At 32.3% G+C, this 15,903-nt stretch overlaps 1 protein-coding gene across 2 annotated transcripts; it reads right to left on the bottom strand.

Annotated features, from left to right (window-relative positions):
* Positions 1-12,443: 12,443 nt before the first annotated feature.
* On the bottom strand, positions 12,444-15,092 carry LOC123905823 (extensin-3-like). 2 transcript variants are annotated; one of them, XM_045955675.1, is made up of 3 exons: positions 14,198-14,979; positions 12,997-14,116; positions 12,444-12,524 (listed from the first exon to the last, which is right to left on the bottom strand). In XM_045955675.1, exons 1-2 carry the CDS (start codon positions 14,914-14,916, stop codon positions 13,024-13,026), a joined length of 1,812 nt encoding a protein of 603 aa, XP_045811631.1. In that variant the 5' UTR covers positions 14,917-14,979; the 3' UTR covers positions 12,444-12,524; positions 12,997-13,023. The 2 variants fall into 2 exon arrangements, with proteins under 2 accessions (XP_045811631.1, XP_045811560.1); XM_045955604.1 differs by having other exon boundaries at positions 12,997-15,092.
* Positions 15,093-15,903: the final 811 nt, after the last annotated feature.

Here is a 15,903-nt window from a genome sequence, read left to right as displayed (position 1 = left end):
CCTAGCTTACTGCAGAGTGTTACTTTTGTTCTCCTTATTATTATTTTTTTGGTAGATTGTTTTCCTTATTTGTTAATTCCGCGAAGCTATTTATTGTTTGGTTTTACAAATCAATCTTAATATAGAGTTTACACGGTTAGGACCCAGCAAACTTTTGTTTGATTTTATTTGTTTGGGTGAAAAGATTACAAGTGAAACAATCATCGATGGTCGTGGTTGTGGTTTGCGGTAGTAAAATTATTGTGAACAAAAGATACAACAATGAAAAGGCTCTCTTAATGTGCCAATAACAGCATGCTTTGGTGGCTATCATCAAATGATATGCCTCCTAATGATTGATTTATATTTAACATTGCAGTGTCATAGTTATGAAACACTAAAAGATTCATTTTATGCAGAATTAGTTCAATCGTGGATGCATAATTTCATTCTCTCGTCCTTTTTCTGTCAAAGGTAATAGAGTTTGTTTGAACAACAAATATTTAAGTTTGATAGCATCGTGAGTTATGTCCAATCCACAAATTTTGTTCAATACAATGAAAATCCAGATATTAAGTGGCCAAGTTTATTTTCCTCCGGTGTGCTTTGCTCTTCCCAAATTATCATCTCATTATTCTAATAAATTATGCACATATATCACTCAAAAATAGAATTGATCATCAACAGATTTAAAATTGCAGTGTGTTTTGAAGGTATAGATGACATTCACATTCACAGGAGCAAATTTATTTATTTTTAGGAAAGCAAATGCTTGATGTAATTTTATGGTTTTATTTTTTCCTAAGCTACATTACCATTTTTATATATAGGCCCACTTCTATACTTCCAAATAACATTCAAGAACAAAAAAAATCATTTTCTTACTAACTACTATGTGCTTGTTTGGATTGGCGTTGGAATGAGTTAAACACACGTTGCTGGCACTAAACGTGAGTTTCCTGTTTAGTGAAGCTGTTTGGGTAGCAATAGGACAACACAATTCTAATGCCCAAAATCGATTCTAAACGAAGCCAATATTTGAAGCTTCTGCGTTGGTTATACTCGATTCTAGTGTATGGCATTCACATCTTTTCGTTATTTCATTATTATCCTCTGTTCTTATTAATTAATTGGGTATGTATTTCATTACGTCACATTTCTTTAGTTTTACAGCAAAATATTAGTATATCTACATTTAATAAAAAAAACTCTACTTAAATAAAGTAGTACAACCATAGCTTATTAAAAAAGTTGTACATCAACATGAAAAAGTATTATTTTTAATTTTTTTAAAAAATTAAAGAGTTTCTGGAACAGAATAATACCAACATATTGTTTTTATAACAATACTAACATAAATTTAGTAATCATCTAAACTAGAAAAAAAAAATTATAGTTTAACACATACTCCCCCTCTCAAAATATAAGAAAAAATTAATCAAACAAAATTAATGTATTTTTAGTCCAAATTTTTAACCAAATACATAACTTTTAATGACTAATTTTTCCTTATATTTTGGGACAGACGGAGTATACTAAAACCCTTAAAAAAAAATACTAAAACTCATTTTAGTAATTATACATTCAAAAGCAAAATTGATCCAATTTATCCAAACAACATAAGTTGATAAGAACCACTTTTACATTAATGTATCCAAACATAAACCAATTCTGTTCAACTCACTTTTAACCAGTGTTTTTGATTTACAATGAACTGTGTATCGAACTCAGGACCTATAGAGTACTATCCGAACCCTTCACCACTAGACCAAACCTAGTGGCTTATATAGCGCAGTGTTTAATGCAAAATAAATATTACTGGGAGGTTAAGAAAAGTGAAATGTGAAATGTGAGAATATCTATGATAAATACCATTAAGGTAGTTTTTTTGTTATGTGTAAATTGGGTATCACCAATCATTAGTTGGTTTAATGGTGATTGACGCTGAACTTAGTAGGGAGGATCACGGTTCGATTCCCACAACTGTGATCAGGAGGGGACTGGAACCACTTGATGTTAGAACTGACCCCCAAATCATATTAAGCAGCCCAATGAGCCGGACACTGGTGGTGAAAACCCAAAAAAAACAAAATTGGGTATCGTCCATATGCAATTATGAAGACTAATCTCTCGAATATTGTAGGACTCAAATGAGTGACAAACTTTTCTTAAAATAAATAATATTGCATATCTAAACCGAAGATCTCCATCAAGGTAGTTTTAACAAAATGTATTTTTTGTAAAAAAAAGTATTTTATTTTCATAAAAAATCAGAACATTAAGCGAACTATGCATTTAGCTTATAATTTATTCCAGTAGAGTAGACTGAAAAATGATAATCATTGACAACATGGATAGATACCAAATACATGCCCAAATTCATTTTTACCTGATTTTTTTCTTCACGAAATGAATACTCATTTGCTTCCTGTCCAGATACATTGTCTAGTTTCATTTCAATCATTTGATTTTTGTTGGACATAAATTTAATCATTTGAATACTCCTTCGTTTTTTGGTGACTTCTATTTTAAAAAATAAAAATTGTCAACACCAACATAAATTTATTGCAGTTAAACCAACATAGTTGTGTCTAATAGAAAGGCATACTATTTCACAATACTGTGAATCAAAGTTTAAATTCCAACAAAATAAGTATTTACATTTAAAGTTTAACGTGACTCGAAAAGAATTACCTTCGACAATTATAAACTAAAAAAAGACATGTTAAAGATCAAAATATCAATATCAACATAGTGTGGTATAAATAGTAGATATTTGGGCTTCTTAATTATTTGGTCCCGAATTCGATCTTCAGCCGGTGTATATGAAAAATATTTTTTGGAAGAGATTAACCATTTAAATGAATCTCAGGTTAGTCTCCACAGTTACACACAAATGATAACTTTGATTACCTAAAAGCACAATTTTTTGAAATATAGACAGATACCTACTCTTCAAACTTGAATAATTACAACTATTTTGGAAAAAGGAGCTACAATGAAGTGATATAGCATGGATTCAAGCGGGAGCACATGGTTTACGGGGAGGAAGACCCACAATCAAAGAAAGAAACATCATAATCAACTTCAATCATTTTTGGTTCTTTTTTGAAAGGGATCCATCATCTTTAGTTGTCGTAAATTACTTTTATTATATTTGGCTGCATCTATCTATCTTCTTGCATTATACAATACCAAAAAAAAAAACAATTTGCAACCCGTTTAAAATTTTAAATTGAATTATGCAAGCCTTCTATTGAAGATTTTGAAATTGGAGGATGATCCATGTGCAAGGATTCAAAACTAAAGCGCTACTAACAGACATGTAATGTCTAAATTAAAGGACGAATAGGACATGCTAACATTTAGAAATGAAGGATCGTTCGATAAACATAGTTGTTAAGTTTAGCGGTAAAAGGTTATTGACTGCGGACCAAGTCTTACTTGATTTGTTAAGTTTTCCCATGTAACAGTAAGGTTTACAACGGTAGATAGCTAACTCCGAGTTTTGATAGGGTTACATGACGCATTACATCGTTTTGTAATACTTGCTTCTCTTGCACTCCACTTCCATTTTCTAGCTAGTTTCCAAATATGGTTCGGGGGTTCATCGTCTTGACTAGAGAACCATCAACATTGAGAAAATTAGTTTCGTACCTTACTTTGTATGCCCTCCCCCATAAGGAAAATCTCTTGTGAATGGCCTAATGTCCTTGCATACATAGTCCTTAATGGGACTTCCCGCATTCGGCACAAGTTCGAAGTAATTTGAGACTCTGCAGCCTGTATCTATTTCGTTATCCTCTTCATTTCTTTCTTTCCTCATTTTTTTCAACAGGCAGTTGGCGATTCGTACTTTCTTATCTTTTGTTCACCGTGTTGTTCTTAGAAAGTGTTCCACTGTGCTCAGGTATTAATGAGTCTGGGCTGAGGCATTCCTCTGAAGAAAGGGGTTTGCTTTCTGTTGGTTATTGCCTTTGAATTGTGCAAGGAAAACAGAAAATTGGTCTTGTTACAGGACATCAAGCCAGGCTTGATGCTTGCTGTGCCAGGCTCAATCAAAATGCAGGTTTGGGTGATGCTCTCTGCCATCTGAGCCAGGCTTGGCCTGGGCTGCGCCAGGCTTGGAGCGGGATTATATATATCCCCTGTTTTATGTTTTCAGCCGTAAGAGGGAGGAAAAATGTGATTTTTAGGGTTCTTTCTCCAACATAAAGACTAGAGTGTTAGAGGGTTTCTCTTGGGTAATCTCTAGGGTTGGGGAAGTGATTGTAACACCTTAGAAACACTTATTGATTGAATCTCTTGGTCACAGGAAGAGATTCGGGAAAAGGGTAGATTTAGGAAAACTCTAAATCTTGTAACTCTTTGTGGTTGAATCTTTGTAATCAAGTTGAATCATTCATAGTGGAACGGAGAGCTCTCTCTCCCCCAGACTAGGTCATTATTGGACCGAACTGGGTAAACAATTTCATCGTGTTCTTTATCGCTTTCATCGTTTATTGTTGATTTATTAATTATTGCTCATCCATTTTGTTTTGGTTGCTTCAATTTCATTTGTCCCACACATCAAAAGTATTATTGGTGTGGTTTTCGGTTCGAATTCCCAACACTTTCCCATAATTCCTAGAATACTTGCTCGCTCCTAACCTCAAGTGAAAGTACATCATGTCCGTGCACATACTAATGCACAACTTGCTAAGTACTGGTATCAAATCACTTGGAAATGTGAACGGATATCTCCCGATGATCCAACACATCCTCATTTCCTTTGAATAGGGGAATTTTTTCTCGAATCACTTATCTCATAAGTATATTGAATGACATAAAATACAGCAGAATATACTAAACAAAATAGAGTTCAATTTATGAAGACATTTTAAATAATGAAATGTTATATACTTTTCCTTTAAAAAAAAATACTAGCTAGTAGAATTCAATAATGTAAGTCTTCCAATAGGTCAACTTCTTCTTCAAGGAATCTACCATTGGTCTCCAAAAAAGAAACATAGTTGGTGAGGTGTTGTGACCTTCCGTTTTGACATTGGACACAATTTTTTTTAAAAAAAAATAGATGTGTACTAGTATGATGCAGCTTCGTATTCCCTCTATTTTTGTTTGTTGTTTTAAAGTTATTTAAGCATACGGATGAAATTAATAATTTTTTTTTATTTTTTTATGAAATTATTTCTTTATCTATTCTTATTAATTTTGTCAAAAAAAAATCTATTCTTATTAATTACAGTATAATTTTATTTATCTATTTCTCTCTGTAATAAATACTTAATAATATTGACAAAACAATAATCAATTTGCATTGAAATTTTAGAAGTAACAAGTAAATGATGTCTGTATTTTTCCAAAAATTTTGTATCTACCGCATCGTATCCCATAATACTAAATACTAGAATTCTAGAAAATTGTTATATTGTGTACCAAAAAAAAATATATTGACCAAAAATATAGAAAGATTTTTTGTTGTTGTTATTTTTAGAAATACTAGTAGTAATTAATACTGCTAATATGCATGTGGGACCGTTTGGTACAACGGAAAGAAAGTGAAACGAAAGAAAATTACGCAAATCAATGCATTTCATGCATTGGTTTGCGTAATTTTCTTTTCTTCTACTTTCTTTCTGTTGTATCAAACAGTAGTTATATACTCCATCCGTTCCAAAATATAAAGGAAAATTGATCAATGAAAGTTGATGTATTTGGTTAAAAATTGAGGCTAAATATATCAACTTTATTTTATCAATTTTCCATTAAATTTTGGGACGAAACGAGTACTATTGATCATGTCTCCACTGCAGGACACTTGGAGGATCGAAGCAAGTAAATGAAGGGGTCCTTAACCTCACTTCATCACACGTATCATTCATGTTTGGATCTTTATTTGGTGGAAAGGGTCCCAATGTCCCATATTTGCAGATTTGTAGTAGGTTCAAATTCAATGTTAAGAATAGAAATGTAATAATACTTTTTAAACATTAAATATTTTTATGCTACTAAATATAATTTTTTAAAATTTTAGATAAATATTTTAACATGTGCTCTTAACATGATTTTATTTCTAAGGAAGATTCATTTTTTATGTTATGTTGGAATGGAACTATTGTAGACTTTCATAAATTCTTTTGTTGTAAATACTCAAATTCAAGTACAAGACGAACTCCTAACGAAATAGAGAATTTAATGCTAAATTCATTCATTGATATCATATTCATATTTTTTTTCCTTCCCTGATTTTTTCTCTTAAATCAAACACACCTTAAATAGTAACATGTCACTTTTCACATATACTGGAATTAATTTAATTGACAGAAATTTTTTACCGTTCATTTACCGTTTTATTCCAACTAATCTATTCTTTCTTCTCCAAATTATATAAACCTAAAAACTCTAAATTAGTATCAATTCAGTCATCTGTGATGACCTAAATAAAATAAAACAAAAATAAAACAGAACAGAAATAATAGATTAAATGCAATACATATAATAGAGTAAATAGGTGTATACTATTTTTTTTTTTATGATAAAAGGAAAAATCAAGTGTATAATAGTTTATCCAAAATGTGGTAACAAAGTACCATAAAATAAAATTATTACACTATCATAATAAGTTTATTATAGTAATAAAAAAGGGAACCAATAGTCATTAACCAAAATAGCTAACGATATTACAAAATCAAAGGCACAAAATATTCATAATAGTTGTTCACGTCAGCATAGTTCAGTTGACAGAGACATTATATATTATTACAAAGACGGGATTTGAATTCTGATATTCTCACTTATTTACCTTAAAAGGTAAAATTCTAGCCACTAAACTATTTGAGAAAACAATATCCACAAGAGTTTAATCAATTAACTCCAATTAGCATCCTTCATTTGTTCATTAGATTGCATGTGGAAACCCTGTTGTTACAAACAAATGCATGAACATTTGTTTACAGCTGGACTCGAAGTCAATTATGCATCATATTTTTGGAATGAGAATATAACTTTATAATATATTTGCTATTAAAATGAGAATATGTTTGTTGTGAAGAAATGAGAAAATGAAAAAATGAAAATATGTTTGTTGTGAAGAAATGAGAAAATGAAAAAACAATAGGTGTTTTAACGCCAATAAGAAGAGATCGGAAAATTGAAAGGGAGATTTGGTATATGCTCGGTGTTATTATAATCACGACAATCCACCATAATTTTACTAAAGTTATACGGAATGTAGCTTCTATAAAATTGTAGTGCATCACCGTAATACCGATACACAACTTGATACCAAATAAAAGTTTATTTGAATTTGAAAAGCAACTTAATCGATTAGTACAAATTTAAGGAAAAGACACTTTTTCACTCCGCAACAAAGTAGTACCTGCAAGCATCAAGCAACTAAAAACAGGACAAAGTGTTATATGCTTAAAAGCCACATGACTGGTTCCAAAGTAAAAACTATTTCAACTCAATACCTACCAAAAACTATATAGCAGCCATCAAAATGAACAGGATCATGACTTCATACCAAAAACCTGCCACGGCTTGCCTTGCACCAAAATACCAATTTGTATTCTACAACTTCATCAATAGCAGCCACCAAAACACTAACAAGACCACAAAAAACAGAAAATAATTTCATAGTAAATGATATTGTCAACAAAAAAAATCACAGTAAATGATAATATTAATTGAATTGGATTTTTTTTACTGTAATTTAATTGGATTTTGAGAATGTTAATGTGAATATAATAGAATTAGTTATAATGTTTTTATATTGAGTTATCCTTAGGACGAATTATTTGGGAGAACCCGAGTTCATTTTTTGGTGGAAATAATTTTTTACCAGACTTTACTTACCTCGCGGCCAAACTTTGGATTACCAACCCCAATGATTAATAAAAAGCAATAATTGTACAGGACAAAATTCCAGGGTATCATTCGGTTAAGCCCCAACTCGCTCATTTGGGCTCAACCTGCCCCATAGAGCGAAATGCCCAATATGTCTTGGGAACTTATATCTCAGGTTTAGTTTATCATCTCAGCGAATGAGGATGGACTCGGTCATACTTAGGGTGAAATGGAACCGGAAAAATAGAACACATGGAGTCCTTTATCCCCAATGATCAAACCGCGTTCCTTCTTTCACTGGAAAATCATAAAAAAATTAACCTAAGGAAGATTTTTTCTACACTTTTTAGTCCCTGAATGCCATTTGAATTTTCATTATTGACGAGTTGAATGGAAAATATGGACTAAAAATATTGACGGAAAAAACTTCAGGGACTAAAAAGTGTGAAAAAAATCTTCATGGACTAAAATCAAAATTTTGGAAAACTATAGGGACCAAAAACATATTTAATCCTTTAATTAACTAGGACATTATCTTCTACTCCCTTTGTCTCAAAATAATTGTCACAATTTGACCATGTACACTATTCATACAAGCTACTTTGACCATAATTTTTTTACCAATGTATAAAGACAAATATTACCATATGAAATTTTATTAGATTTGTCTATGTGAATACTATCAAAATATAAAATTTTCATAATTTTTAATAATACACAATTAAAAATATTAATGATAAAAATTATGCATCGACAAGTGTGCAATTGTCGAATTCGACAATTATTTTGAGCCAAATAGAGTATCTATTATATACCGACTTCAACATAAGAGTGTTTTATTCACTATGAATCTTTCTAATATTATATACACCGAGTTGTATTTAATTAGAACACAAAGAAATGGGAATCTAACCCAGAAATACCGCATGGAGAAGAGATGAAATACTTGTCTTATTTTGATTTCTGTGAAGTCCTTTTATTACAGTACTTATCTATCATCATCATCAGGCAGAGATTCCCTGAACAAGTTAAAATTGGCAAATGGTCACCGACCGACCGACCGGCATCCAAATTCAAGAGCTCAAAACCTGGAAAGCCGTGCGTACTATAACCTGCAAGAATTAAGGAATGTTTAACATATATTCAAATTTATGAGTTTTTATTGAATATCGTTAATTTTGATAATTTTAATAATATATTAAATATTTTTCATTTCTTTAATAAAAAAAATTAGGAATGATCTGTATAATATAAATATTTAATTCAACTGTGAGAGTCTTGTGCATGTTAGACATCACTTTAACATATTGTTCATAAATGTATGAGTGGTGGACTGCAGGTGTTAGTTAACTTAATTAACATCAAGGTCACCATATTGATTCTTTTGTTCTACATTTATTTGTTACCAACTGATCCGCCTCTATGCTCCACTCCCATTTCTTGAATTCGTGTAAGTGTGTCCACATCCCCCAAACTAACTTGATGAGGAATCCATTCTCGCAAACAAACACGACCCCTACACACACCTAAAAGCACCCTTTTTTGCATATCCATACAAGACCCGATGAATATATGCAATAGACATTCCATTGGCTTCTAATTATTTTTTTTAACAATGGAAGCACAACCATTTTGTCAACAAAGAAATGAATAATTTGCACAGAAATTTGTTCATTTTTTTAGTTCTTTTAGCTACTATTTTAATATCTATCATTTTGAGAAAGAAAAAAATTAATATGAAAAGGAAAAATGAGAACAAAAGACAAAACCAAATCTCAACATACCAAACTCACCAACCCATATTATGATGGGTCAAGTGGCACATTAATTAACAATTAAAAATATATAAGATATGCTGTGGGTACGTAGTAGTAGGTCCTTTGCTATGTCTCAATAATGTTTGTGATAAGATGTGTTCAAAGGTGTTAGGAAAATAAGTGCAAATGACAAACTTGTTATAGTTTTAAATAAATGGAAAAGACATATTAATAGGCCATGAGGGCCACGATTTCTCACGTCGAAGCATTATTTTTTTGGTCAAATAGAGGTTAGAATTTTACTGAAATTAATAAATAGAGTGTTTAAATTTAATTATATGAATATATAATTAAATTTTATATATTCAATGTGTACTATAGTAATTATTTTACTTGAAAATCTTGCGCTCGAATTTAATTCTGAGAAAATGTTAATAACTCTCTCAAAGGAAATAGTTTTGTCAACTATTATATGATTATACTTGATTTCACAGTAGATTTGGCCTTTATATAGACATCAAAAGTGTCATACACTCATACCACTTAATATACACTGCACAATAAATAAAATAAAAAATTTATACTTTTTTTTTCTAAATTTTTTTATTCACTGAAAATATAAGAGAAAAATAAAGCTAGCATAAAACCTAACCTGTACGATTAAAAGCATACGAGAAATTCAATTGTCAAACTCAAGCAAGACTTGATTATCCTTTGGTAGAAGTTAATTAAGTTCCCTGCCAGCTAAGAGTCATTTGAACATCATCTCATTTCTCATGATATAAATTATGAACGGCCTGCCAATAATTATTATGTTTAATTATAACGTCGTCCATATATATATATAGTCAATAAAAACATACTAGTCTATCAAATCGATCCATTATTCTATTTAAAAGATAGAGAATTTTTTATTTCGATGGGACAAAATAATATAGTGATGTTTATATATGGTGGCATGGTGCCAATTAAGTTAGCATTTCACTAATTCCCCACGTCATGTGTAACCAAACGAGCTAAGCAAATACTCTTTTTGGTTTTAAATATAAACAATTTTTTTTTTTTCAGATACATTGAATAATGTGATGTTTATATATTACGGGTCATATTCATTCATTATTCAATGAAATTAAAAAGTAACATTTTCACTTATATATTTAAAAAAAAATTGTTATCTGAACAATTTTTTTAGACAATTTTCTCTCTTTCTTTTCCTCTCTCTATTATTTTTGTCCAACAAGAAAAGAGGAAAAGAAAGGTTGTCTCAAAATTGTCTCAAAAAATTTGTTAAAATAACACTCCACCAAAATTGGAGGGAGTATAAATTAATAAATGCACCATTTCAAACCGATTGTAAGCTAGGATTTTTATTTTTTTTAGTTTACAACGGAGCTGAGATCGAACCCGGAACTTCTAGTATACTGCCTAAATTTCTTACCACTAGACCAAATCTTATGGCTTTAGAAAATTCTTTAAAATAAAGGCTAAAATAAATATTGCAAGGCTTAATTTTAATATTTTAAAGACTACATAGGAGAAACAACATTATAATATCATGTATGATTTTTTGAACTCTCTACAAAAGATAAACATGTTAATTGCGGGAACTATTTTCATATTTAAACCTAACTATTTTATATTTAATTTTTTTATTTTTATATATGTGCACCTAAATAATTTTTATTTTTTATTATAAGGATTTTGTTCATATCTAAAAATTACTCGGTAACAGGGACGGACATAAGGGGGGCAAGTAGGGGCTGAGGCCTCCCCCTCTTGTCATATTTTTTTTATTCATAATATACTTGTTATTGATACATACTACATAAATTGATATTTGAGAGATGTGGTAAAAGATTAGTAACGACCGTTTGGTGCAAAACATGCACCCACAATATAGCAATTGTAACAATTTACTTTAAAATATTTTGATAATATATATTATACACTATTAAAGTCCAAATTCAATTCTTCACCCAAAAAAAAGTCCAAATTCAATTAAGTTAATTCTGATTGTTTGCTATAAGTAAAAAATTATTTTCTTGCTATACGAAGATTGTGAAAAATAAGTTGAGAAATAAGATAGAAAATGAATTTCAAACTAATTAATACGGTTCAGTTGTTGATGAATTTTATAATATAGAACAATATCGTGTACAATTTAGATAAACAATGTAGTGTATTTTTTATTTTTTATTAAGCATATTTAAGTACTATTATAATTATTATGATTTATTTAATTTTTATTATTTAATTATTTCGGCCCCCCGTTTTATAGATTCCTGGATCCGTCCCTGCTCGGTAATTAACAAAAAAAAGTTATTTTTACTTATTAAATCAAGCTAATCAACTGCAAAATCTAATTAAACCACATAATTAGAAAAACTTATAAACCTATATATTATTTATAATAATAATAATATAATGTCTTACAACCCCTGCAAAAGCAGCAGACTGAAGACTACACATCATCAACATTTGCATGCACTATTGATTGTACACATAGCAGAGCAGTGTACTGCTTTACAACTGTTAATTAATTAAAACCCAAATTCATTCATAATATAATTCATAATATTACTAAAACTAAACAAATAAGGAAAATGCTAAACAGTGCCCCCGGGGCATTGTTTAAGGAACCAAATATAGTAATATTACATTGAAGTTTGTGCAATCAACGCCTCGAAAGTGTAAACATTATTATTTTTAATTTTAAAATTTCCTTTTTTGGTTTCCTTAACCAGTGCCCCGGGGGCACTGGTTAGCAAGACCCAACAAATAAACCCAAAAGCAATTAAACTTCTTTTTCTGAAGACAAAACGCGGAAACTTTGCTTCCTTTTTTCTTCTCTTCTCTTTCTTGTATTATTATCAAGAGAGCTAGCTTCATCCTTTTCCATCGCTTTCTTTATTTCTCAAAATATTCTTCTCATTCATATATCTACAAAAATATAAAACACACACATGCAATTATTATTATTATTCATCAGTCAATGACATTAAAAATTATCATTACTCATGAAAAGTTGATGTAGACCACAATTTTGCTCTTATTACTAGAATAGTCAATTTTGGACAAAAGCATTTAACAACATTATAAAACGTTGGAACATAAATATTCCATATTTTTTCTCTTAAGTCATTTATCTAATTTAGGAAATACTTTAAAAATATAGAAAATAAAAAATAAAAAATTACTTATTAATGTGAATATTTTACACTCATACTAAACTATTGTACATTCATTTTATATTATTTACATTATTCCCATTAATCCTTACAAGTCAGAAAAATTAATTAATACATATAAATGAGTCTTACTAAAAATGACTAACTAGTAACTACATTAGGTGCATAAATTAATTATTGAATAATAATAATAATGTAGATGAGATTGAATGAAAAAAGCTTACATAGAGAGAGCTATGGTGAACCACTATCTAAGAGTGGTAAGGAGGTGGAGGTGAAGAATAGATATAAGGCTTGTTGTGTGGAGTTGGTGGAGGAGAATGGTGGTAAACTGGACTTGGAATGTGTGGAGGATAAGTGTGAACTGGTGGAGGAGGTGAAGAGTATTTGTATGTAGGTTTTTTATGTGGAGGAGGTGGGGAGTGGTAAACTGGGTGTGGGTAAACGTGGACTGGTGGTGGTGGAGATGAGTACTTGTATGGTTTCTTCGGTGGTGGTGGTGAGTGGTAGATTGGGTAAGGGTGAACGTGGGAGGTTGGTGGTGGTGGAGATGCATATTTGTATGGCTTTTTATGTGGTGGGGGAGGTGAATGGTAAACTGGGTGGGGGTGTGGATAGTGGTGGTGGTGGGTTGGACTTGGAGGTGGTGGAGAATGATAGTAATATGGTTTCTTGGTTGGTGGAGGAGGCGAGTGGTAGACTGGGTGGGGGTGTGGATAAGGATGTGGGTGGGGGTGAGGATGTGGTTGAGGGTGGGGGTGTGGATAGTGGTGGGGGGTTGGAGGTGGTGGAGAATGGTAGTAGTATGGCTTCTTGGTTGGGGGAGGGGGTGAATGGTAGACTGGGTGGGGGTGTGGATAAGGATGTGGGTGGGGGTGTGGGTGTGGGTGGGGGTGTGGGTAAGGGTGAGATGGAGGTGGTGGAGAGGAATATTTGTATGGTGGTGGTGGAGAATGGTAGTAGGGTTTAGGGTAGACATGGTGCACTGGTGGTGGAGGAGAGGAATATTTGTATGGTTTCTTTGGTGGTGGTGGTGGTGAACTGTAGTGGTATGGAGGAGGAGGTGAGTACACTGGTGGTGGTGGAGAATGGTAATAGTATGGTTTCTTTGGTGGTGGTGGAGAGTGGTAGTAGGGTTTAGGTGAGTAATGATGAACCGGTGGAGGAGGAGAAGAATACTTGTATGGCTTCTTTGGTGGTGGTGGAGAGTGGTAGTAGGGTTTAGGTGAGTAATGATGCACTGGTGGAGGAGGAGAAGAATACTTGTATGGTTTCTTTGGTGGTGGAGAGTGGTAGTAGGGTTTAGGTGAGTAATGATGCACCGGTGGAGGAGGGGAAGAATACTTGTATGGTTTCTTTGGTGGTGGAGAGTGGTAGTAGGGTTTAGGTGAGTAATGATGCACCGGTGGAGGAGGGGAAGAATACTTGTATGGTTTCTTTGGTGGTGGTGGTGGTGAACTGTAATGGTAAGGAGGAGGTGAGTACACCGGTGGTGGAGGAGAATGGTAGTAGTATGGCTTCTTTGGTGGCGGTGGTGGTGAACTATAATGGTAGGGAGGAGGAGGTGAGTACACTGGTGGTGGTGGAGAATGGTAGTAGTATGGCTTCTTTGGTGGCGGTGGTGGTGAACTATAATGGTATGGAGGAGGAGGTGAGTACACTGGTGGTGGTGGAGAATGGTAGTAATATGGTTTCTTTGGTGGTGGTGGAGAGTGGTAGTAAGGTTTAGGTGAGACATGATGCTCCGGTGGTGGAGGAGAAGAATACTTGTATGGTTTCTTTGGTGGCGGTGGTGGTGAACTATAATGATAAGGAGGAGGAGGTGAGTACACCGGTGGTGGTGGTGAAGAGTAATGGTATGGCTTTTTAGGTGGTGAGTACACCGGTGGTGGTGGTGAAGAGTAATGATAAGGTGGTGAAACTGGAGGGTACACCTTAGGCGGTGGTGATACTGGAGGATACACTTTAGGTGGTGGTGAGTACACCGGTGGGTACACCTTTGGTGGTGGTGAAACTGGGGGGTACACCTTAGGAGGTGGGGGTGAAGAATACAAATAACTATTTGCTGAAATTTGAGATGGTAGTGTAAGAGAAACTAAGGCTACTAGAAGAGTGAAAGTGGTAGAGGCCATTAGAGACCTCATTGTGTTGTTTCTCTTTGAATTCTCAACCTCACTGAGGTAGTGGGTTTTTGTTATGCTCTAATGTAAGCAAGTTAGGTCCTTTATATAGATCATTTATTTACCTCATTCAACGTGTAATAGTTTATTGGTAACTTTGTTTTCAACTTGCTTAAACATGGTTGCCAATAATGTGTTGCTGTTTGTTTCTTGTGTTCTATTTTTCAACTTATTATATTCTAGCACAAAAGTTGTCACTTTCAAATTAAAGTATTGTTAATTAAGTAAATTTCTTTTATGTAAAGTAATGATATAATTGGGCAAAAAAGAAAGTGAGGGTAAAAATGTAAAAAAGCTATTACATGTGGATCCAAGACCCTTAATTACCAAAATGATGAGTTTTCCCTCCAACCAAAATTTTCTCCGTAATCGAATTTCTGACCACATGTTTGAGATGACCAAGACCTTTATCGCTTGAATCAATTCATTAATGGTGAATCCAATCATTTTTTATCATCGTATTAACAAAATATTAATTTTGAGATTATTAATAAAATTTTAGTTGACCGGAAAAGGAATTAAAGCAAAATTGTGTCATTTTATTGATAATAATTTTTTTTATTTTAAAAAATGTCTTTTCTTTTGTTGTCTATAAACAAATTAATAAACATCACTAAAATAATCAAAATTATTAAGTTTCAAAATTAATAAACATCATTGAATGAAGTCATTTGACCTTGTAGTATTTGGCTATGGCTATGGCTATGGCTATGGAAGTGTTCTATTTTTAAACAATGATTTTTTTACTGGCATTCGTACCAAGTGGGGTTTGGAAGACGAATTTGGATTTTAATGGAGGCTAAGAAGCTTGAGCATAAAGTCATCACTGTCATTTTGGGTAATTCTAATTCTCCAATTTATCGTCTTCACTCACTCACATTTCTTACAAGATGTTGAAAAAATGATGTATATAGGCCTAACTTCGTGCTATATTCGTTTGTCATTTGAATT

The sequence above is a fragment of the Trifolium pratense genome, linkage group LG1 (assembly GCF_020283565.1).
Source record: "Trifolium pratense cultivar HEN17-A07 linkage group LG1, ARS_RC_1.1, whole genome shotgun sequence".
Classification (NCBI taxonomy): domain Eukaryota; kingdom Viridiplantae; phylum Streptophyta; class Magnoliopsida; order Fabales; family Fabaceae; genus Trifolium; species Trifolium pratense.
The sequence above is the reverse complement of the archived record's forward strand: the minus strand, read 5'-3'. Positions and strand labels throughout refer to the sequence as shown.